Below are 23390 nucleotides of genomic sequence, written 5' to 3'. Positions count from 1 at the left end.
TCAAAGAGCACAAAGACAGACTTGTACAATTTAAAAACAGAAAACTCCATACAGATTGTGAGGATCATAAGGACAAAATGGTGTACCGATGGCTGCTTGGGGGTGACAACAGAAGATCTCAGATGCAAAGGAGAGGAAGACAGCGCTAATACACCAAGCAGTCCCTGGGCAAAGAAGATGAGGGGGAGGCCCCATGCACACAGGGGGGGCTGGAGAGAGAACACAGCTTGCTAAACAAGGGATTAAGCTTTGTTCCAACTCGTAAGAGTAACAAATTTGATGTGTATATAGACTGTCTGAGATTTCAAAGATCACTATGTTTAAAAGAATTCTTCAGGAATTCTGAGACCATGGAAGCAACACACCCATTCATTTTGACCCTCATAGCCACAACCCCAGCATCAAAACCTTTATGAGGTTGTGATCAAAGATCTGAACGACCAGAAACATACCAGTTACCGTGATTACCTGTCTGAGGGGAGAAAGGCCATTCAATCACTATCTAGGTACGGCCATGGGATCCAACGAGGCCCCCTCAGTAGTCAACTTATTCATGGAGAAATATGAAACAACAGTGATGCAGATCTATGATAAACCAGAGGTGATGTTTTACAGATGGTACATTGACTACCTCCTATATGGATGGGGTCAGCAGAACAATTGGAGGATTGGTTTGCACATTTGAACTCCTTAAACAATCCAGTGAAGTTCAAGGTTGCATATAATAAGTCATCCATTGAATTTTTAGATCTAAGGATCTTCAAGAAAGAAAACAACAATTTGGGTACTGCATTATACAGGAAACCCACCAACAGAAACTCTCTCCTACATGCGACTAGCAGTCATCCCACGTCACTCCTGAAGGCCATTCTAAAGGCCCAAATGATTTGTGTCATTAGAAACAGTGACTTACAGGGGAGACAGGAACAACTGTCAGAAATGGAACAAAAATGTATTCAGAGAGGCTATAATCCCCGATTGATTAGCCAAAGTAAGGCAATGGTTGAAGATGCCACAGTACTATCTAGAGATGATATCAAGGAGAATAAACAAAGAAAGACCTTCACCACCACGTGCAGTCCATCTGTAAGATCACTGAGAAGAAGCCTGAATCAGCTTTGGCACATTATACAAAGCGACCCAACACTACCCTTTACCAAATGGCGCAACCCTAGAGTGGGTTTTAAACTAAATAGAAGTTTACAAGATTCACTAATGATCACAGATCCTATTCACTGCTATAAAAAAAGACACCTGGCTCCAACTGGGCAAGAAGAATGGTTCATTTTGGTGGACAGGATGCACTACATGCAGTGCAATGATCCCAGGTTCAACCTTCGGCCACCCACATACGCAGAAGAGGTACACTATCAGACACTTCATGACCTCCACTACCACACATGTAGTATATATGTTGAACTATAGCTGTGGTAGGTTTTATGTGGGCAAGACCACAGATGATGCCAGATTGCGCTTTTCCAATCACAGGTCTGCCATTAGGAGTGCTATAAAAAATAGAAAGAGTGACCAGCCAGTGGCAAGACACTTCTTGGAGGCCGGACATGGTGTGAATAATCTTCGCTTTGTCCTAATTAACCCTGTCCCCCCTTTGAAACGTGGTGGGGATAGGAACAGGACACTATTACAGGTAGAGGTGAGATGGATCCATTGACTAAACACCCTACAGCCCAATGGACTGAACACCATGTTTGACTGGCACTGTTTCCTGTAAAATGTAAAATGCAAAATGTTCCTGTTTACAATGTGATATATATCCTGGGCTACAAGTGGACAATAATGCCCCTATGATTAGAGTCAATGATATTCACCATTCCATCTTGAATCTCTGGGTATGGTCTTTGTACTGGTTTTGTCAGTGGCTAAATTAACCTCAATATTAGCACTATACTGTAGATAGACTGTCTTTTCCAAGATGTCCTGGTCATTACGTATAGTATGTCCTTGCATAGGTGCTATATGCACAGTATAGATGGGACATGTTATTCTCCTTGGTGCATCTATTAAATTTTTATAGATTTTTAAGATGTTTTCCACATTTTTAAATGTGCATGAGTAAAAAAATAAATACACATTTTAGCTAGCTTACAATGTTACTATACCATTTCCATACTGCTAAGCACAATATCTATCATCTAACTATCATATTAACTAAAAAAACATTAAACCGATTTATTATTACTTTTTTAAGGATTGCAGTGACAGCAGAAATGTGACAGTTCACTTGGGATTGGCAAAGTTTGGGTCTCTATTACAGAGTAAAAATCCAGGGCTGGCAGACGTACCTCTCCCCTTCATGTGGTGTGCACCTTCTGCATAAGGACTCACACGTTCGCATGGCTGTGACATTTTCCTGCATTAGCCAGTCAGTATATATAACGTTTTGTATTATGGCAATAGAAACATTTTAATTTAGTGCGTGTACCTAACTCAAACTCTGAGTTAAGGGTCAGTTGACTGCTGCTGGTGTTTAAGGAAACCAAGGGGTTACATTACTGCTTGAATCAGTGACTTAGCCTCATTGGTTATTATTATTTTCGTTTATTTGTAGAGCGCTAACAGATTCCGCAGTGCTATATAAACATAGGCGGTATACAAGGTAACATTTATAGGGATCAAACGGGTAGAGGGCGCTGCCGAGAGTCGCACTGTTGCAGTCAGCTCTTATGAAGGTAATCTACAAACAGCTGGGCTCTAGGCTTACGTGCTAAGGGGATTAAAGGGGATAGCAATGGAGGAGAGGAACTGGGGTTAGGAAAGGTTAGTGTAGGTTGTATGCATCCCTGAACAGTAGAGTCTTTAGGGAGCACTTGAAGCTTTCAAAACTAGGGGAGAGTCTTGTGGAGCGAGGCAGAGGGTTCCACAAGATGGGAGCCAGTCTGGAGAAGTCCTGTAAACGGAATTGGTTAACCATGTGTGTTCTAGTCAAGCACAGTTTAAGATGCTACTGGGATTCACTGCAGTGATTTAACTCTTTGAATACTGTGTGCTTTGGGTAACTAATAGGGGTTAAAATCTCTGTGCATCTTCATGTGGCCACTCCAAAAACTCCTGGCTATTAAATATTTGAGTCAACTCCTAGGTTTTGATAACATTTCTCAAGCTCTGTATATAATCATCAAAAAAACATCCCTAAATGTATTAAACTCAAGCAAATTGCTACAGTACTTTAGTATCTATGCATTACCTTGTACAGAAGCCCCATAGCTCAGAGAGGGGTTCTGAGGTGTTGGTACTGTAGAGGCTTGGCCCACGGATACTGCAGCCACAGATGTAGTAGCCAAAGGGACAGTGACCGGTGGTGCTTGGGGGATAGACAGTGCTGCCATAGGAGGGGGCGGGGGTTCATCAGATAAGTACTGAGGTTGCACAGAATCTGCAGTATAAACACATCAGTAACTTTCAGATTATATCAAATATTGGGATCAATTCTAATCTCTGATTGTGTTTATCGTTTGTTATATGGATTCCTAGGCCTTTTGTCACAATAGGAGCGATCAAAATACAAACAATAAACCGATTTCCGGATTGAAAAAAATAAATCGTATTGGATCCCAGCATAGTTGGCCCCATATATATTATCATTCGATCTGTGGGTGATGATTGTTTATCAAGTGCATTTGGCTGTTAACTCAATGTGTCCATTTTGTGGTCAATATTTATTTGATAACTTGTAGTTGTATAGATGTAACAGTCAAATACACTTGATAAATAATCATCATTTACAGATTGACTAATAATTGCTATGGGGCCAGTAGCTGCGCATGCTCAGATCAGAAAACAAAATGGCGCATGACAACAACAGCAACAGACATTTTTGACGACGATAGATTTGTGCCATTAACGACTATGATTTTGTTTGCCCCACCACGAACAGTGGGAAATTAGTGGGCTTAACAAAGTAACCCTTTCGCTGGGTGACTATTCACAATTATTATTAAAAAAAAATCAAGAACAAAGCCCAACTCTTAAAAATCAATAGTTGATTATAAAGATTATTAACCTTGTACAGTTCTCATATCCAAAATTAGATTGCAGATATACTCAGACAGGCGAGTGCACCTTTGAAAATGCTCAGACGAAATGCGCGTCAAGTGTTCGCCTGTCTGATTATATCTGGGATCTAATTTTGGATATGGGAACTGTACAAGTTAATAGTCTTTAGGATGGTTTTCAATCAACTATTGATTTGTAAGAGTCAGACTTTGGCCTTGATTTTTTTTATAATAATTGTGAATAGTCACCCAGCGACAAATTACTTTATTAAGCCCACCGATCTCCCACTGTTCGTGGAGCAAACAAAATCATAGTCGTTAATGAGATAGAGATCTCATTAATTGGTCACTGGATGATTCACAATGGGCCTCATAGTCCTTTTATACTATTTAATTTGATTGGTTTCTCCCCCCCCCCACACACCTATTTATAACCTTGATTAGTGTATGGGCTGCTGATTTATAAATTTTGTAGGATAGAATCTTCTGTTTTGTTTAATGTTTACACTGTACTCACACCATTTATGATCTCAGTAGCATTAACATGACTTTCTGATTACTAGTAATGATACAGCACCAGCTACTTGCAAACAAGCAATTCTGTGTTAGAGCAAGTGAAACCCTTCTCATGACGCAAGGACGCCAGATACAATTCCAATGCACGTTTCACTTGTTGTTTTTTTCAATGGACTGCTTTGTTACATTTTTTTGTATTATACAAAGTGTGTATTGTAACATTGTAATATATTTATAACTCTCTGCAAGCCACAGAGTAGGATCCATTTATTACTAGGCGCTTATCTTAGTGCTAATGAAGCGCCATGCTGTGTGTTTACCAGTCCAAGCTGAACATTTCAATACTTCAACAGTTTTACACTATGGAAGTTTCTCTTTGCTTTTTTGAGGTTACATTGAAGAATCATATGGACATTGATCTGCTTTTTAAATAACAGTGCACGGTTTTGTATATTTTCGATTTTTTTTATATAAGTGACTCTTTCACCCCCTTTCTCCACTAAAGTCGATACAACAGTGATTAGCACAAATACAAAACTTACATGTACTAACACATTTTATTTTTTTATTCTAATACCCCTATAAATCGAACAGTACTATCAAAAAGAATAGAATTATATAAATATATACAAGTCGAAGAACCCTATGGAATAAACGCTAACCTTTCAAATAATTCAGCCCATTTAGTGAAAACGTTTATAAACTTGTTTGTTTTGTATTATCTATTTGTAAATTAAAATGTTGTCAACACAGACAATTTTAGAAAACAATAAACAGATTTTCAAGGCGGTTTCATTGGTGATCATAATAAATAATAGAATAAAAGATAACTAATATCAATGGATAGAATTAATTTTCAAGTATTCAGCTCTCTATTACTGGGGTATATTTGGGATTACAATATAGCGCAATAAAAACAAGAACGTTGTCATATAACTGTAGTATTAGTTAATGAAGTGCAGTCATTGCTTTGTGGCACACAACACACTTATTATCGCTGCATAAAATGTTGAATTATGCATTGTTAAAAAAAAAAGAAAACCTTGCAATATACTTTCCATGATTATATTTTGTCAGCTTCTCCTGTAATTTAAATCTGGAAGTTATAGTTTTTCCATTGTTGCCAGAGAGGCTAAAGCTACAAACAAAACAGGGTTTGTGCCCCTACCCTAAAGATTACAATTAATGAAGAGAACTTGAGCTAGGTTAAAACATCTGAGTGGTCTCTACGCATTTCGCCCGCTACCTAGGCAGACTTTCTCAAGAGTAACTGACAAGTCTTAAGAAAGTCTACTTAGGTAGTAAACGAAACGCGTAGAGACCACTGAGATGCTTTAAGTTTGCACATACTAACATTGTGATATATCCTTTTTATACTATCAGTATAATTTTTACTTTATACATAGATATTCAGCATTAAGTTTATTCTCAACACATTTTGTGCTGACATAAGAACCTTTCCTCTACATATAGTACGTTTTGGATGAACAGTATTTTTATTAATTAATTGTATAATTTACTGGTTAATTATCAATTTTAGTTTCTCATAAATAAAGTAAATTGCAAATTGTTTTACTACAGATGGAAGGTTAATATTTTCTCAATAATTTGTGTATCTATAAAAATTGTATGTTACCTTGTGCAGAAGAACCAAAAGCTGCAGGGGGGTGACGAGGTGCTTGACCCACAGATGCTGATGCAGAAGATACTTTAGATATAGATGTAGTAGCTACAGGGACTGTGGATGGAAATACTCTAGATGCAGTAACAACAGGGGCTGCAGACGCAGGTGCTAGAGGCGCAGACAGTGCTGTCGCTGGTGCTGTGGTCAGAGGAAGGGGCTGAGGTTCATCAGATAAGTACTGAACGTGCACAGCATCTGCAATGTAAACACATCAGCACTGCATCAAATGTATAAAAATGCTGGCATGCGTATTTCCCCTCCCTTTCTCTGTAGCTCAGTTTGTCTATACCCCCTCTGTGCTCCGTACTAGCAGCCGCATACTACAGGAAGCTCCCCTGGCAGATATTTAACAGGTCGTGAGGCAGCAGGAGTGGCCGGTGATATTTTCTTTATGCTAAATCCTAGTACCTTAATTGTCTGACAAAATCCATTTCAATTCCATCAATTGCATTTCCAACCCCAGTTTAGTTTGCCCCTCTGAAATTTTTTATAGCCTCCAAACCCACCCACCAGATTTAGTTAGTTCCAACTTTGGTTATTATGATATTGCTGTGCATTGGCCATTTTGGAATCAATGTACTCCAGCCTGAATGAAATAGCCCACATCAGGTATTCAAGAATTGTTTTATCTGCCAAGATTGATCCATGCAACCTACCAAGTTTGGGTTCCTAAGATGTTCAAATACTATATGCAATCTGTCTCTCTCAGTTCACTCATAGTTCTCTCATGTCTTATATATAAACCCACCCCCATATAAAGATGGTCCATAAATGTTGTTGTGGGTTTTCCTGTTAATATTGCAGCATCTGTTTTTTGTTTTTTATTCATAGGGCATATCAATCCGGTGTCACCATAATTATACTCTTGGACTTCTGCAATAAACATTTTGCCAGTTTTAAGAGTAATTCCTTGGCATGCTCAGTTCACAATTTTTGCTAAAAATAATATACAAATGATGCATCTTGTTCGCACATTAAATTCAATCTTCAGAATGTTCATATCAGATTGCGATAATGGGTTTGACAGTCAAAATGTATAGTGGTTTATCAGATGAGTCATTTCAAATGTCGAGGTGATCTCAGCCATTTTCATCGGCAGGACCTTTTTCATTAAAGTGATGGTAAATCCAAGCATTTAAAAAAAACCACTAGGATTTACCATCACTAAAAATAATTGACCACTTAAAAAAGGGTGTTTTATTCACCTTGTCTGTGCCGCGGAAGCTCACTAAAGTCAGAGTCTCCAGATGCCCACAGCAGATCGTTCCTCTCTCAATGAGATTACTTTTCCACCTCTAAACCAATAGCCGTGCGTGACATCTGACAGTGTTCTGTATGCTAGTACGGCTATTGGTTTAGAGGTGGAAACGTCACCACATTGGTAGAAGAGCGCTGTGCAATGGGCAACTGGAGGCGCTGACTTTAACAAGCTGCCGCGGCACAGATAGGGTGAGTTTAGCACCTTTTTTAATGTGATCAATGAAACTCCAGATTATTTTTAGTGATCAATTGATCCTCATTTAAATATCTGCTAAGGAATCCATCTGGAGGACTATATATCTATTGTGGAGGATTATGAGATTGTGGATGTTGTCCTGAGTTTTCTCTTGTTTGTTTTTTTGTACCTCTGGGTATTCTGGGAGGTGATAGTGCCTTAATTATTTATTAGTTTTATTTTTGCATGGCCATCTATGCTTGGTGGTGCAGATGACGTAGAACTGTTTCTTTTTAACTTCAGGTATTGGTTTGTCTTGTGGTTTCAAGTACAGGTGGTCTAACCCTATCATGCTACACTTTGTGAACCCAGTTTTGAGTTTTCTAGGCACTGCCCACTGGTAGAATTAGATTTAGCAAGGTCTTTATTCTGAGCTCAGCACAGAACAGCTCAGAGGATCATGGGTTCTTGAGCTCTCAATGCAATTTGTTTTCTATGTAGAGCATGTAACTGAGATCTCAACTTAGTTAGGGCAGCCATTTTTACATGTCACAAACATATCTTTGAGGGTCATTATTTGACTACTTGAGACCTTCTCATAGTAAGACCATCTCAAGCATTAATCCAAACCTTTACTCTTATTTTAGTCCTCTCTTTATGACGCAGATCTTGGCATCCTTTATTTCCTGCTTTACAAATTTAGATTCTCCATACAAAGCAAGTTGTAAATGATATTGTAAGTTCTTGATTATGTCAAAATGAAAAGAGAGATACACTCAACTTGAGAATAAACATGAGCTGGAATAACTTGCTTGATTGCTGAAAAGGCAGAGCCACTCAGGGTGCAGTCTCTTTACTTTCATACAGGTGGTGAGAGTCCACTATCCATTACTCCTGAAAATTACTCTTCCCTACCACTAGGAGGAGACAAAGATGTCCAAATCCCAAGAGCTCTATAAAACCCCTCTCACCTAACAGGTACCTCAGTCTTTACTTTTTCTCTACTGGAGGTGGTCGAATAATGAAGATGGGCCATTGGGGGATATGTATCAAAGCGTCAACTATATTGCATTCGCCGGCATTTATAAGCTCGTCTAACATTGCGGCCGCGTATCTCAATACGCTCTCCTTATTTATGAAAAAAGCCGGCAAAAAAGACGTGCACCAAGTACGGGGCGATGAGCATCTGACTGTTGTTAACTAGCAGTCATCGATCTTGCGTCTATTCGGCTTTTTCTCAACTTTATTTATACCCTGTCACTAAATGCCGCCACTATACTAAAATGTTTAGCTCCTATCCCACCACTCCCCAACATCACCGCAACCTAAATAAAGTTATTAACCCCATCCCGCCACTCAATAAATGTATTAACCCCTAAACCTCTGACCTCCCACATCACTACCACTAACTAAACCTATTAATCCCTAAACTGTCAGCCCCCCCACACCGCCAAAAACTAAATAAAGCTATTAACCCCTAAAACCTAACAACCCCCCTAACTTTAAATTACAACATCCCTATCTTAATATACATTAAAACTTACCTGTAGAATTAAAATAAACTATTTTAAACTATTAATTAACCTACCCTAACTATTATACTACAATTAAATTAAACTACCAATTAAATAAACTAAATTACATATTAAAAAAACCTAACCCTACTCAAATTATTTAAATATACTATTAAACATTATTAATAAGTACAAAATTACAGAAAAAAAAACAAACACTAAGTTACAACCCCGAATTACGAAAAATAAAAAAACAAATGATCAAAAATACAAAAGAATTACACCTAATCTAATAGCCCTATCAAAATAAAAAAGTCTCCCCAAAATAAAAACCCTAGCCTACAATAAACTACCAATGGCCCTTAAAAGGGCCTTTTGTGGGGCATTGCCCAAAAGATAACAGCTCTTTTACATTGCCAAAAAATACAAACACCCCCCCAAACAGTTAAACCCACCACCCAACCAAACCTCCTCCCCAAATAAAAAACCTATCTAAAATAACCTAAGCTCCTCATCGCCCTATAAAGGGCATGTGTATGGGCATTGCCCTTAAAAGGGAATTTAGTTCTTTTACATGCCCAGACCCTAATCTAAAGATAAAAACCCACCCAAAAACCCTTAAAAAAACCTAAAACTAACCCCGACGATCCACTTACAGTTCTTGAAGTCCGCTTGAAGGATCCATCCAGCCGGAGAAGTCATCATCCCAGGCAGCAAGAAGTCTTCATCTGGGCGTCCTCTTCCATCTTCATCCAGCCGTAGAAAAGTCCTCATCCAGGCAGCAAGAAGTCTTCATCCAGACGGCATCTTCTATCTTCATCCATCCGGTGCGGAGCGGGTCCATCCTGAAGACATCCGGCGCGGACTTCTCCGGCTGGATGAAGATGGAAGAGGCCGTCTGGATGAAGACTTCTTGCTGCCTGGATGATGACTTCTCCGGCTTGATGGATCCCTTTCAAGCGGGACTTCAAGAACTGTAAGTGGATCATCAGGGTTAGTGTTAGGTTTTTTTTAAGGGTTTTTTTGGGTGGGTTTTATTTTTAGATATGGGTCTGGTCATGTAAAAGAGCTAAATGCCTTTTAAGTGCAATGCCCATACAAATGCCCTTTTCAGGGCAATGGGGAGCTTAGGTTATTTTAGATTTTTTATTTGGGGGGGGGGGGTTGGTGGGTTGGGTGGTGGGTTTAACTGTTGGGGGGGTTGTATTTTTTTGCAATGTAAAAGAGCTGTTATCTTTGGGGCAATGCCCCACAAAAGGCCCTTTTAAGGGCCATTGGTAGTTTAATTGTAGGCTAGGGTTTTTTTTATTTGGAGGGGGCTTTTTTATTTTTGATAGGGCTATTAAATTAGGTGTAATTCTTTTTTATTTTTGATAATTTCTTTTTTATTTTTTGTAATTTAGTGGGGGGGGGGGTTGTAACTTAGTGTTTAATAGTATATTTAAATAATTTGAGTAGGGTTAGGTTTTTTTAACATGTAATTTAGTTTATTTAATTGGGAGTTTGATTTAATTGTAGTATAATAGTTAGGGTAGGTTAATTAATAGTTTAAATAGTTTATTTTAATTCTACAGGTAAGTTTTAATTTATATAAGATAGGGATGTTGTAATTTAAAGTTAGGGGGTGTTAGGTTTAGGGGTTAATAGCTTAATTTAGTTTTTGGCGATTGTGGGGAGCTGACGGTCTAGGGATTAATAGGTTTAGTTAGTAGTAGTGATGTGGGAGGCCAGAGGTTTAGGGGTTTAAATACGTTTATTTAGTGGTGACAGTGTTGGGGATCGGCAGAGAGAGGGGTTAATACATTTTGTTTAGGTTGCGGCGGTGTCGGGGGCGGCAGATTAGGGGTGTTTAGACTCAGGGTTTATGTTAGGGTGTTAGGTATGTAAACGTTGTTTTCTACCATAGAAATCAATGGGTTATATTTCTTTGTCTTGCAGCATCGAACATAAGCTTTCGCTGCTTTCAGACTCCCTATTGATTTCTATGGCATCCGCGGCCTCCAGGGTGGCGGACTGAAAACCAGGTACGCTGGGTCGGAAAAGACGCGAGCGTACTATTAAAAGTTTGATAACTGGGAAAAAAGTGTGAGAGCCGAATGTGTTATTCCGAACATGTGTAATGACGTAAGCATCAATCTGCGTCGGATTGAGATTGCCGGTTAGTATGTTACGTCACGAATTTCAACATTTGCCGGTCTTGAGGCTTTGATAACTAGGTCGGATAAATCTCGCAATAATTACGATGCGGAATTCAGCCTATTTGCGGTTGACAGGCTTGATAGGATAGGCCCCGTTGATTCTTCAGGAGAGAGGATTGTTCAGTTATGATTGAGGTACAGTGTTTGTCAAGGGGATTTATAGTGGGGTATGGTTTGTGGCTTCTTTTTCACCTTATAGGAAATCTGTTACAGACCCTGCATATTTGGTTGCAAGGACTTGTCTTTTGCCCCTTCTATGGATCTACAATATTAATCTACACGCATAACCTCTGCTGATATGTTTCAGTACTGGTTTGGCTGTCTACTGGTTGTTTGCTGGTGGACAATGGGTCTATTGGTATAATTTTGTAACATTTAGATGCATATATTATATATGGCCCTAGGACAGAATCTTTATTTTTATTCCTTTGTTTTTTTTTTGGCATGCTAGTTTAAATTTGGGCATCAGCCTTCTGGTCTACGTGCGCTAGGATAGCGCACTTAGAGACTTTCCAATTGGGGGTGGAGTGAGTAGGACGCCTACTGCTTTGTGTGTCTCCCTATGGAGAGCTTTCCAGTTACCCACTAACATAGCTTTCCTTGGCCGACGTACATTGACCCGGTCCGGATCCAAGATCCAGCGTTATCAGAGGTCCCTAAAGGCATTCACTTGCTTCAATGGCAGTAGCTCCTTCTCTGTCTACCTATGCTGTCTACCTATGCTCCTGCGGGCGCCGCTTCTAAAACTCTCCTACATAAGCAGGACTAAGCGCTCCCTAGCCTCTGTGAAGCAACAGGTCGAGGGCAAACATAAGGTCTGCTGTGCCAAGACGGACGGACGGACAAATTCCGCGGCCCCTTCGGAACTACCAATAAAGGTCTGCCTATAATTTAAGAATGCCTGCATATACCTTAACGGTACCTGAGACGCCAGGGATCACAAATCGTGTGAGGCGGATGGTCTTTGTGACAGACGACCTTTAGGAAATATACAAGCGATCCTTTACCACCTGCAATGTATGAGATCCAAGGTCACAAGTTTGTTATGCAAAGATGACTGTGTGCCGTAGCTCCAGTGAAGCAGAGGCTCGGATTACTGGCCGTTGAGCAGTTTCTATCCCACGATACAGCTGGGGTCCAGCGTTTTGAAGGAGACGGGAAAATCCTGCAGCTCCCCCAAGGCAATAATCCAGTTGGTGGTCCAACTGGGAGTTTAAAAAGGTACTTTCTTTTTCTACAAAGAGACTTCCACACAAGGCATTTTTAGGCTGCTCAAGGCTTTCTGCCTTTCTTGCCCTCCCTACACATACGGACACAAATGTCTTCACCTGAGACTAAGATTTTAAATATACACCTTGCAAGGCGAGAATTCTGTGGTGGGCTAACTTTGGTTCTGAAGGGAAGATACTTTTTATCCTACTAAGGGTCCTATCATAAGCGTTATACAGGCCTGTTTAAAGACTTTACATCACTTTCCTCTGCCTTCCCCATATTTATTTGTGGGCAAGCATGTCTCCTCCTTGAGTTTATGGTTTAATTGTTTTTTCTCTAAAAGATTCTAACGTGTTTGTGACCCTCAGGAATAGCCTAAGTAATAAGAACTTTACATAAACAAAAAAGCTACAGGGGACAGAGCTAAAGCCTATTTAGAGCTTTATAATGTGAATGGGGGAAGCCTAAACTACTACAAATACTGCTAGATTATACTGTTAATAGCAGGGGCATAGTGTATCTTGGAAGTACTGTGTTTGCTGTTCATTTTCTTTTTACCTAGCGGTCTTGGGACCACCATAGATCCACTCCGCCAATACCTTTTTATTTCTATGAATGCTCCTATACATCGTCTTCCCTGAGTTTTTAATATATATATACACACACGCACATTTATTTTATTTACCTTTTCCTTTCTTTTTATTTTTACACTATATCACATATTCTAAATATTCATTGGTTGTCGGTGAAGATTTGAGTTTTGACATACATTTCACCGTTTAGAGTGATAAAGGAGTTGTTTTCTGTTTTTCTCTTCTCAATATATACACAGGGATTATCCTTTGAACAGAATAAGTTCATTATATACACACACCTGTTTGACACTTTTGGTAATTAGGTTTTTTTATTTTTGTGGATCCGATACTTGGTTTATACAATTTTCAGAGTATTTTTTACTAATACTTGCACTTTAGAGCATAAAAGCTTATGGGACACAAAATACATAAGGATCACGGTATTCAAATGTTTCTGGTAGGGCCAGTAAGTTTTAGATTATTGCGTCTTGAGCGATCCTCTAGATCTTCTATTCTTGCTTGAAGGGAAGTCAGCATATTGCTATGAGTTGTAGATGATTGGGTCCTGTACATTAAGCCTATCCTCTAACTCAGATACTCTTGCCTCAATTTCAGTTCATCTAGATGAAAAATGTTCTCACCTCATTTATTAAACCATTAAGTTTCTTGTTTCATTTCCTGCTTTACCATATCTAGTTGAGGTGTAATCATTTTAGATATTCAGCAGCCAATTCTATCATATCATAATTAAATAAATTGTGCCCAGCGACGGTCTTGAGATGTATCTTGACATTTCTCAGCTTGCTTACTGCTTTTTTTTCCCCCCCTCTCTGTTTGAGGGGCATACCTGGTGAATTACTTTTTGCCTTGGGGAATAAATCTATCCATAGGCGCTAAGGACTTCCCAGTACCCGGAAAAAAATTAACAGACTTAAAAAAACCACACAGTGAGTAAAGTATATATAGTGACAAGAATTATATAGGGGGTGACCCCTATTAATACATGGACTTAAACCAGCCACGAACCCTCTTAGAGAGTCAGTCACCTTTTTGCAAGTCAGGTTTACATTGAAGTTAAGGAGTGGAATCCCGTAAATCACTAGTAGGATCATAGAAATGGAATGGATTTTTTTTTTCTATCTGTTACTATCTATTATCTGTTTTTTGGGGTTTTTTTTTGTTTTCCCTCACACCTTGCTCCCCCCCCCCTTCTCTCTCCTGGCACCCCTATATAATATATATCAATGGGATTAGATTCTCCTAGATTATTTTCCTGAACGTGGGCAGTATCAGTATCCCTCAATGAAAAGGAAAGCGGGGTTTATTAAGCGGGCTGGCTACATATAAACCCCAATATCGCCATGATACAAGAAGTACAACCTAAAACCCTGGAGATAGTCACATTGAAAACCAAATGGGTAGGGGAAGTTTATAGCAGCTCTATATGGCGATAGGAAGAGAGATGGTAGCGATTCTTTAAAATAAACACACATGCTATAGGATAGTTGCCAGTGAAATAGGACCCTGACGGGGCATTATCTAATCCTGTGAGATTAACTTAATACTACTAGGTTTATTTTATGTAACATTTATGGGCCTAATGTAGTAGGTTTGGGATTTGGAATGAGCTGACAGTCAGATTGATGAAATACATCGACAAAATCTAAATAATTGCGGGTGACCTAAACGTGATGGCTATGCATTAATGATTAGATTAAGTAGGAATTCCTTGATAAAGAGAGATAGAAAAGTCTGCATATTGCAAACATTTTGCAACCAGCTCGGACTTAAAGATATTTGGAGCATCCAGAACCTGGATCTAAGAGACTTTACTTGTATTTCTAAAAAATCATCAGTTGTTATCCAGGATAGACATGTCTTAGTACCTGAAGTCCTAGTTGGTAAGGATCTAATAGCAGATATCAAGGATATGGCTCTTTCGGACCATGCCGTTATTTCACTGGAGTTTGGGGCAAGCTCATTCCCAATCTCCCAATATTAATAGACTTTTCTTTCCCAAATACTTAATGAACAATATTAAATTCCAAAATTGGTTAAGACATAAATGGAGAGAATTCTATGATTTTAACTCCTCTTACTCAGATAAAGCTGAAATATTTGGGGAAAACAGCGAAGGCCGTGTTGCTGGGAGATATCAAAGTATACTTATGTCAATTGAAAAAAAGAATTAAACCTAGAGATACACAAACCATTTCATGGGACTTTCCGGAAGGGGCGGAGCAAGCAAGCAAGCAAGGCTGTGTGTCGTAGCTCTCGATTTGCTGCTAGAGAGGCGAGCGGGCCCGAGAATTGGTCATAGGCCAACACCACGGAAGTCTAAGACAGCGGGATCACGCTCGTGGCCCAGTGCGGCCATTTTTCCTGCTGGGGACCCCTGGTTACCTTTGCCGTGTGATTGAGACCACGAGACGTGCATCGATTGGATTGGTGTGGGCTAGAGTCTGACGGAGTACGGGCAAATCCCGCGGCCTCCACTGCCGGGGGATACCTGAAGTGGCTCAGTGGTGAGTATACAGAACTAAAAAGATACCACAATGCCCTTGCCAGGTATGTGTGGAGCTTTTGACTCATTTTACACCACTGCACACAGAATTATAAAATTAAGAAACCACTGGGTAAAATCATAAGAGACTGTTAAGTCCCTAGCACCATACTTTTATAAAGTCTCTGCAGTTTTTTCGATTCCATATTATTGGGAGCTGTGTCTAAGCTCTAATGGGCTTAAAGGAAGAGTGAATAGTTGACTACCCACAAATAATATCCAGTGAGGAATACATAAAAGCCCTTGCAGAGGTTATCACTATTATTTCTACCCTACTCTCAAGATCCGTTTGCGGAAAGAGGGAAATACAGGGGCTTGCTGTATTTTGATCTATGAAGAGGTTTGTCCCATGCTCATTTTTTTCTTTGCCTTGATACAAGAACCCCTCTCCTAAGCCAAGGCACATCAAGAAAGGATATCTGCTTACAAAGCTTCTGGGATACATATAAACTGCAGTAAGCAACATATAAATTCAGTAAGAACTTTGGTTTTGGTTATGCTTTGATCTTGGGACGGCCGGTATTCTGATTGACTACAAGTTAAACATCCTTTACAACTGTAGAAAAGAGTCAGGAAAAAGTCCATCTAGGCTGATATTAGCTGTTGGGATGGTCCAAGATAAAAGCTCCAAGTCTTCATTCGAAGTGTGAACTATTGTGCATATTACCTTTATCTTTGGGGGATATTTATCAAAGCCTCAACTATTGCTGCATTTTGCCGCACCAATACGCTTGCCTAACATTGCGGGCCGTGTATCTCAATAACGCTCTCCATATTTATAAAAAAAGCCTGCAAAAAGACATGCACCAAGTACGGGGTGATGAGCAGCTGGACTGTTGATAACTAACCGCACAAGAGGAGGTACGACAAAAAGCCATTTATGGGGGATTTTCGGGCAGATCAGCAAAATATTTAGCTAGAATAACTAAACAAATGGTTAAAAATAATATTACAGCTATTAAAAAGGTACTGAGGGAAGAGTTACAGACAACACTAAGATTGGAAAAGCATTCCTAGATTTCTTTAAGATCTTTACAAGGGAAGGAACAGTTGATCAAGATCAAAAAAGAATATTCTGGGAAAATGTGAATCTCCCTAGGGTTCAGCAAGAAATAGTGGAATAATTAAATGCACCAATTTCTGTAAGGTAATTTCAGATAGTATATCAAATGGCTAGACTAAATAAAGCCCCATGCCCTGACTGCTTACCCATCAAAATTTATAGAATGTTACAAGAACAAGTTACCCCCTATACTTGACAAACTTTATAATACATATTACTTTTTAAATCTATCAAGTCTCAGATATTTTGTTGCTTCAAATATCACATTAATCCTTAAGAAAAATAAAGATCCTGAATTGCCCACATCATATCGGCCTATTTCACTCCTGAATGGCCGATTATAAATTACTAGCTGCAATTATCGCAAATAGTCTAAAACCTTAGCTAGGCAAGATAAATACATGAAAATCAGGTTGGCTTTATGACTGGAAGAAATCCCATTAAAAGTATGCAAAAGGTTTTGGTATTACTTACTTTTTGTGAGCTAAATTGAAGCAAAAAAGAGGTAAGAATCAGATAGACTTAGCCTTACTCACAGTAGACGGCATTTGACTATATAAGTTGGGATCACCTCTTTCACACCCTAGATCGATTTGGTTTATATGGCCAATTCAAGTTTTTTGTGCAAACAATTTATAGTAATCGCTCATCCTCAATTATTATTAACAGCTCCAGGTTTGTTTTATTTTGTAGAGAGGGACGAGACCGGGATGTCCACTTTCCCAATGCTTTTTTTTTTTTTTTAATTATTTTTATTTTTGATTGTCACCACAGGAAGTAGAAAAAAAAACATACCATTCAGGTTACATTTTGTTTCATTGGCACATGTGTATAAATTATGAAGGCACTTTGAGACAATACCCAAGGAAACCCAATTTGGGTCCTGTGGTGGACAAATTACTTTAAACATACATTAAAACAAACAAGAGGAAAACAATATTAAATTAAATCAAACTCACATTACGCCGCTCTCAGTTCGGTGCCCCCTCCTGTTTCCCCATTGCTTTTTACATTTCTCTAGAGCCACTTGCAATTCTATTACGACAACAGTTTGAAGGCATACATTTAGGCGGCCAGAAAATAATTTTATCTCTGTATGCGGATGATCTATTATTATTTCTTAGTGATTTAAAGGTCAGTGTTCCTAAGTTTGTTAGAGGTGACACAATTGTTTGATGCAATTTAGGGGAAATAAAATTAATCTGGCAAAATCAAAATTAATGTGGCTGGTTAAACCTACCACGAGATGATATAAGTCATCCATTTAGAGAAACGAACTGTATAAATTATTTGGACATTATACTGAGCAAGAACCCTAAAGAGTGGTATGAATTGAATTATCCCATAGTCTTTAAGGAATGTAGGAGTAGATTAGTGGCTTGGATGTCCTTTCCAATATCACTGATGGCGCATGTAACGCTAATTTAAAAGTATCTATTTCTCAATATTCTTACATAAAGGAGATAGTTAGATTATTTAATCAGATATGTACAAAATTCATCTTGAAAAATAAGAAACCACGAATAGCTTTAAGCAGACTGATAAATCTAGAAAGGTGGCATGATTTGCAGGTACCGAATATTGCGCATTATAACTTAGTTGCATTGTTGAAATTTGCGGTTGATTGGATTTCAGGAGAAAGAATACTTATCCTCATTTCAATGTGATCCAAATTAATAGCGCCATTTAGTTTTAAAGGGCTTTGATCCATTGTCCCCTCAAGCATCTACCTCTTAATTTGAGGAATTTAGTAACTTTTCGTACTATAATACTAGCATGGCACAAGTTCCTTACGTATATGGATTTCTACCAATAACAGGTAATGCAGAATTTATACCCGGTCTTTGCAAATAGTATATATAAAAAGAGTGGGAGAAAAAGGGGTTAAGGTGATCAAAACAATTCTTAACAGCTAGACTTAACAATAGAATCATTTACCAATCTACGTGTGAAATTTGGATTGTCTCATATGATTTTTATGCCTACAGACTAGACATTACTGTAGGGAACTACAGATTAGATTGGTACTGTTTGGTCACTTGGACCACTGGTAGCTAGAAGTTAAGTTATTTCAAAACGGTATATATTCTATCTCATCATTTTATGATTTAATAAAATCTTATGATAATGAGAGACAGTGGGAATATCTTTAATATCAGTGGGCAAGACATTAAAGAGAGTATTTACTTGGTTATTAATCTACGAGTATGCACAGCATGGCAGGAATCACATATACAATTGATGAATACTGCTTATATCCACACCAGAGGAAATTAATAAAGTGGTACATAACGTTCGCTTTCTGCACACGATGTAGAGCCAAGGGCACTGACATTTTCCATGGCTTTTGGACATGTCCAAAAATCTTGCAATTCTGGTATAGGCATGAACTTCTGGTTGAACAAAATACTGAAAACAAAATGTTTGGATTGTTCCATACAATGTATTTTTCCTAGTTAAACACTCAGATCATCATGATTATAATGAATAAATACTATTATATCCTTGTACAAAATCTGATATTAAAGACATGGAAAACCTCACATGCACCTAATTTTGGCGGCTTTTAAAGGAATGCTAATTTTACAGTTTATTATGGAGCAATATACTTATGCAGAATTCTGATGATGCACAGTTGAGGCGCTATTTAATAAATGGACAGGAGTAATTAAGTCTCTCCCTAAAGCTAATGCAAACAAAATTAGTAAAGATGCTTGAAAATTCTAATTATTTACTGCAAAACATACACGCTGGTCCAATTTCCTAGCTGGGGATAAGTTTTTGTTAGCCTTTAAGTTCTATAGTAATAGATGAGGGAAATGGGTTGATGTGCTGCGGGGGGTGCCAGGAGTGACAAAAGGGCCCTATATGGGGGACATGCGGGTAGATCTGCAAATATTTATCTAGGATCACTAAGTTTACAATGAGAAACACTATCTCCTCCCTTACAAGTGGTAAAGGATAGATATACAAATAATACAGGATATTAAAAAGATTTTCTCTAAGGTTCTTTCAGGATTTATATAAAGCAGATAGTATAGATCAAAAAGCAGAAAATACTTTTTTTGGGAAATATAATACTTTCTAAACTCCCCCAAAGAATCAGTTCAGAAACTTAATGCACCCAATCTCTATGCAAGAAATACTTGAGGCATCAGTTCAGCTAAATTAAATAAAGCACCAGGCACGGACTTTCTTCCATCAGAATTTAAAAGGAATTCTTCAGGAGCAAATATCCCTGACACTTCATAAGTTATGTAATTTAACTTTTTTTCTACCAACGCGCAATGTTCACCTTATTTCGCAGCCTTTTAACATTACATTGAATACTTTAAAAAAAATAAGGATCCTAAATCACCTTCTTTCTATAGACCGATTTTCCTTATTAAATTGTGACTACAAAACGTTGGACATCCATCATGGCTAAAATATTAAAATCCCATTTAGGTAAAATTATTCATGAGAACTGAATAAGGATTTATGGCTGGTAGAAATCCGGATTTTTTTTTGGAAATTTTTTATTTACTAAATATATAAACAAAAATGATTATGCTATACTGACAGGTATATGTGTGAGAAAGCATTCAATCACATCAATCGGACCATCCTTTTCTTTACCTTAGAACAATTTGGCCTTACGGCGCATTTTAATAACTTGATTCACTTAATATACAGTAATCCCATATCCACTTTTATCAAATGGGCACATATACAGACCGATTTGCCTACAAAGAGGCTCTAGACAAGGTTGTCCTCTCTCTCCGCTGCTCTTTAATATTTTGTTAGAATCATTATCAATTCTCCCTACGACAAAATCTAGAGGGGTATTCAATTGGGCGGTCAGAAGCTTGTTTTATCTCTATACACAGACGATTTGCTATTATTTCTAAGCACTCTTAAAACTAGTGCTATCAAGAATTGTTAGGTGATATCCACCATTTTGGGACAATTTCTAGTTACAAATTAACCTGTCAAAGTCGGAGCTTCTCTGGATAGTTAAACCAATGCATAGCACTATTAAACATCCTTTTAGGAAAACTACCCAGATTAAAGGGATATGAAAACCCAATTTTTTTTCTTTCATTATTTAGGTAGAGCATGCAATTCTAAGTAACTCTATAAATTACTCCTATTAACTATTTTTCTTTGTTCTCTTGGTATGCTTTGTTGAATGAGCAGCAATGCACTACTGGTTACTGAACACATGTGTGAGCCATTGACAATCGGGTATATATATGGCATCCACCAATCAGCAGTTAGAACCTAGGTTCTTTGCTGCTCCTGAACATTCATAGATAAACCTTTCAGCAAAGGATAACAAGAGAGAGGAAGCAAATTAAATATTAGAAGTAAATTGGGAAAGTTGTTTAAAATTGTATTCTCTAACTGAATCATGAAAGAAATTTTTTGGGATTACATGTTCCTTTAACTACCTGGGTATTAGATTAAGTAAAATCCTAAGGAATGGTACAACTTAAACTTTCCTAATTTTTTTTATGAATGTAAAAAAAAAAAATTGATGATTGGATGAATTTACCAATTTCTCTGTCATCCCGGGTTATGTTAATAAAGTCCATCTTGTTCCCGAAATTACTTTATTTGTTATAAAACATTACAGTATTCTTATACAAATGCCGATATTGACATAACCGCTAGATTTAGAGTTCTGCGGACAAAGGGGGTGCGTTAGCTACGAATGCTTTTTTCCCCCCGCACCTTTTAAATACCGCTGGTATTTAGAGTTCACAGAAGGGCTGCGTTAGGCTCCAAAAGGGAGCGTAGAGCATAATTTTACCGCCACTAGCAAACTCTAAATACCATCGGTGCTACGGACGCGGACAGCTTCAAAAACGTGCTCGTGCACGATTTCCCCATAGGAAACAATGGGGGCCGTTTGAGCTGAAAAGAAACCTAACACCTGCAAAAAAGCAGCGTTCAGCTCCTAACGCAGCCCCATGGGGAAACACTTCCTAAGTCTGCACCTAACACCCTAACATGTACCCCGAGTCTAAACACCCCTAACACTTACACTTATTAACCCCTAATTTGCCGCCCCCACTATTGCTGACAGACCTGCATTATACTATTAACCCCTAATCTGCCGCTCAGTTACACCGCCGCAACCTACATTATCCCTATGTACCCCTAACTGTTGCCCCTAACACCGCCGACCCCTATATTAGTATTTATAAACCCCTAATCTGCCCCCCCCAATGTCGCCGCCACCTACCTACAATTATGAACCCCAAATCTGGCCGACCGGACCTCACCGCTACTATAATAAAGCTATTAAAACCCCTAATACCTGCCTCACCTCCCGCCTCAATAACCCTATAATAAATTGTATTAACCCCTAATCTGCCGCTCCCTAACATCAACCGGACACCTAACTTCAAGTATTAACCCCTCTGCCGGACCGGACCTCACCGCGTACTCTAATAAATTTATTAACCCCTAAAGCTAAGCCTAACCCTAACACTAACACCCCCCTAAATTAAATATAATTTTTATCTAACAAAATAAATTATTTCTTATTAAATAAATTATTCCTATTTAAAGCTAAATACTTACCTGTAAAATAAACCCTAATATAGCTACAATATAAATTATAATTATATTGTAGCTATTTTAGGATTTATATTTATTTTACAGGCAACTTTGTATTTATTTTAACCAGGTACAATAGCTATTAAATAGTTAAGAACTATTTAATAGTTACCTAATTAAAATTATTACAAAATTAACTGTAAAATAAATCCTAACCTAAGTTACAATTAAACCTAACAATAAATTAATTAAATAAAATACCTACAATTATCTACAATTAAACCTAACACTACACTATCATTAAATTAAATAAATAAATTACCTACAAATATATACAAGTAAATAAACTAACTAAAGTACAAAAAATAAAAAAAGCTAATTTACAAAAAATAAAAAAATAATTTACAAAACATTATAAAAATATTACAACAATTTTAAGCTAATTACACCTACTCTAAGCCCCCTAATAAAATAACAAAAGCCCCCCAAGATAAAAAAATGCCCTAGCTACCCTATTCTAAAATAAAAATTGAAAAGCTATTTTACCTTACCAGCCCTTAAAAGGGCCTTTTGCGGGGCATGCCCCCAAAGAATTCTGCTCTTTTGCCGTAAAAAAAAACATACAATACCCCCAACATTACAACCCACCACCCACATACCCCTAATCTAACCCAAACCCCCCTTAAATGATGGACCTCTTCAGCCCGATGATGGACCTCTTCAGCCCCCGCTTGGGCTTGCATGAAGACTTCAGAGCCTCTTCTGGACGGATCGGTGATACCCGGCGTGGTGAAGATATGTAGTGAGATCTTAAAGGGGCTTAGTGTTAGGTTTATTTAAGGGGGGGTTTGGGTTAGATTAGGGTATGTGGGTGGTTGGTTGTAATGTTGGGGGGGTATTGTATGTTCTTTTTTTACAGGGCAAAAGAGCAGAATTCTTTGGGGCATGCCCCGCAAAAGGCCCTTTTAAGGGGCTGGTAAGGTAAAAGAGCTTTTCAATTTTTATTTTAGAATAGGGTAGGGCATTTTTTTATTTTGGGGGGCTTTGTTATTTTATTAGGGGCTTAGAGG

The 23390-nt window shown here is 38.2% G+C and overlaps 1 protein-coding gene across 1 annotated transcript in view; it reads right to left on the bottom strand.

Annotated features, from left to right (window-relative positions):
• Window positions 1-23390, bottom strand: part of LOC128666736 (myb-related transcription factor, partner of profilin-like) — a 93784-nt gene that overhangs the window by 9510 nt on the left and 60884 nt on the right. The window contains exons 6-7 of the mRNA XM_053721490.1: window positions 6166-6408; window positions 3206-3394 (exon numbers count right to left, since the gene is read on the bottom strand). Of these exons, the coding sequence (XP_053577465.1) occupies window positions 3206-3394; window positions 6166-6408 (432 nt within the window). The remainder of the gene's footprint in view (window positions 1-3205; window positions 3395-6165; window positions 6409-23390) is intronic.

The sequence above is a fragment of the Bombina bombina genome, chromosome 7 (genome assembly GCF_027579735.1).
Source record: "Bombina bombina isolate aBomBom1 chromosome 7, aBomBom1.pri, whole genome shotgun sequence".
Lineage (NCBI taxonomy): Eukaryota > Metazoa > Chordata > Amphibia > Anura > Bombinatoridae > Bombina > Bombina bombina.
This window is presented reverse-complemented; position numbering and strand designations above follow the sequence as displayed.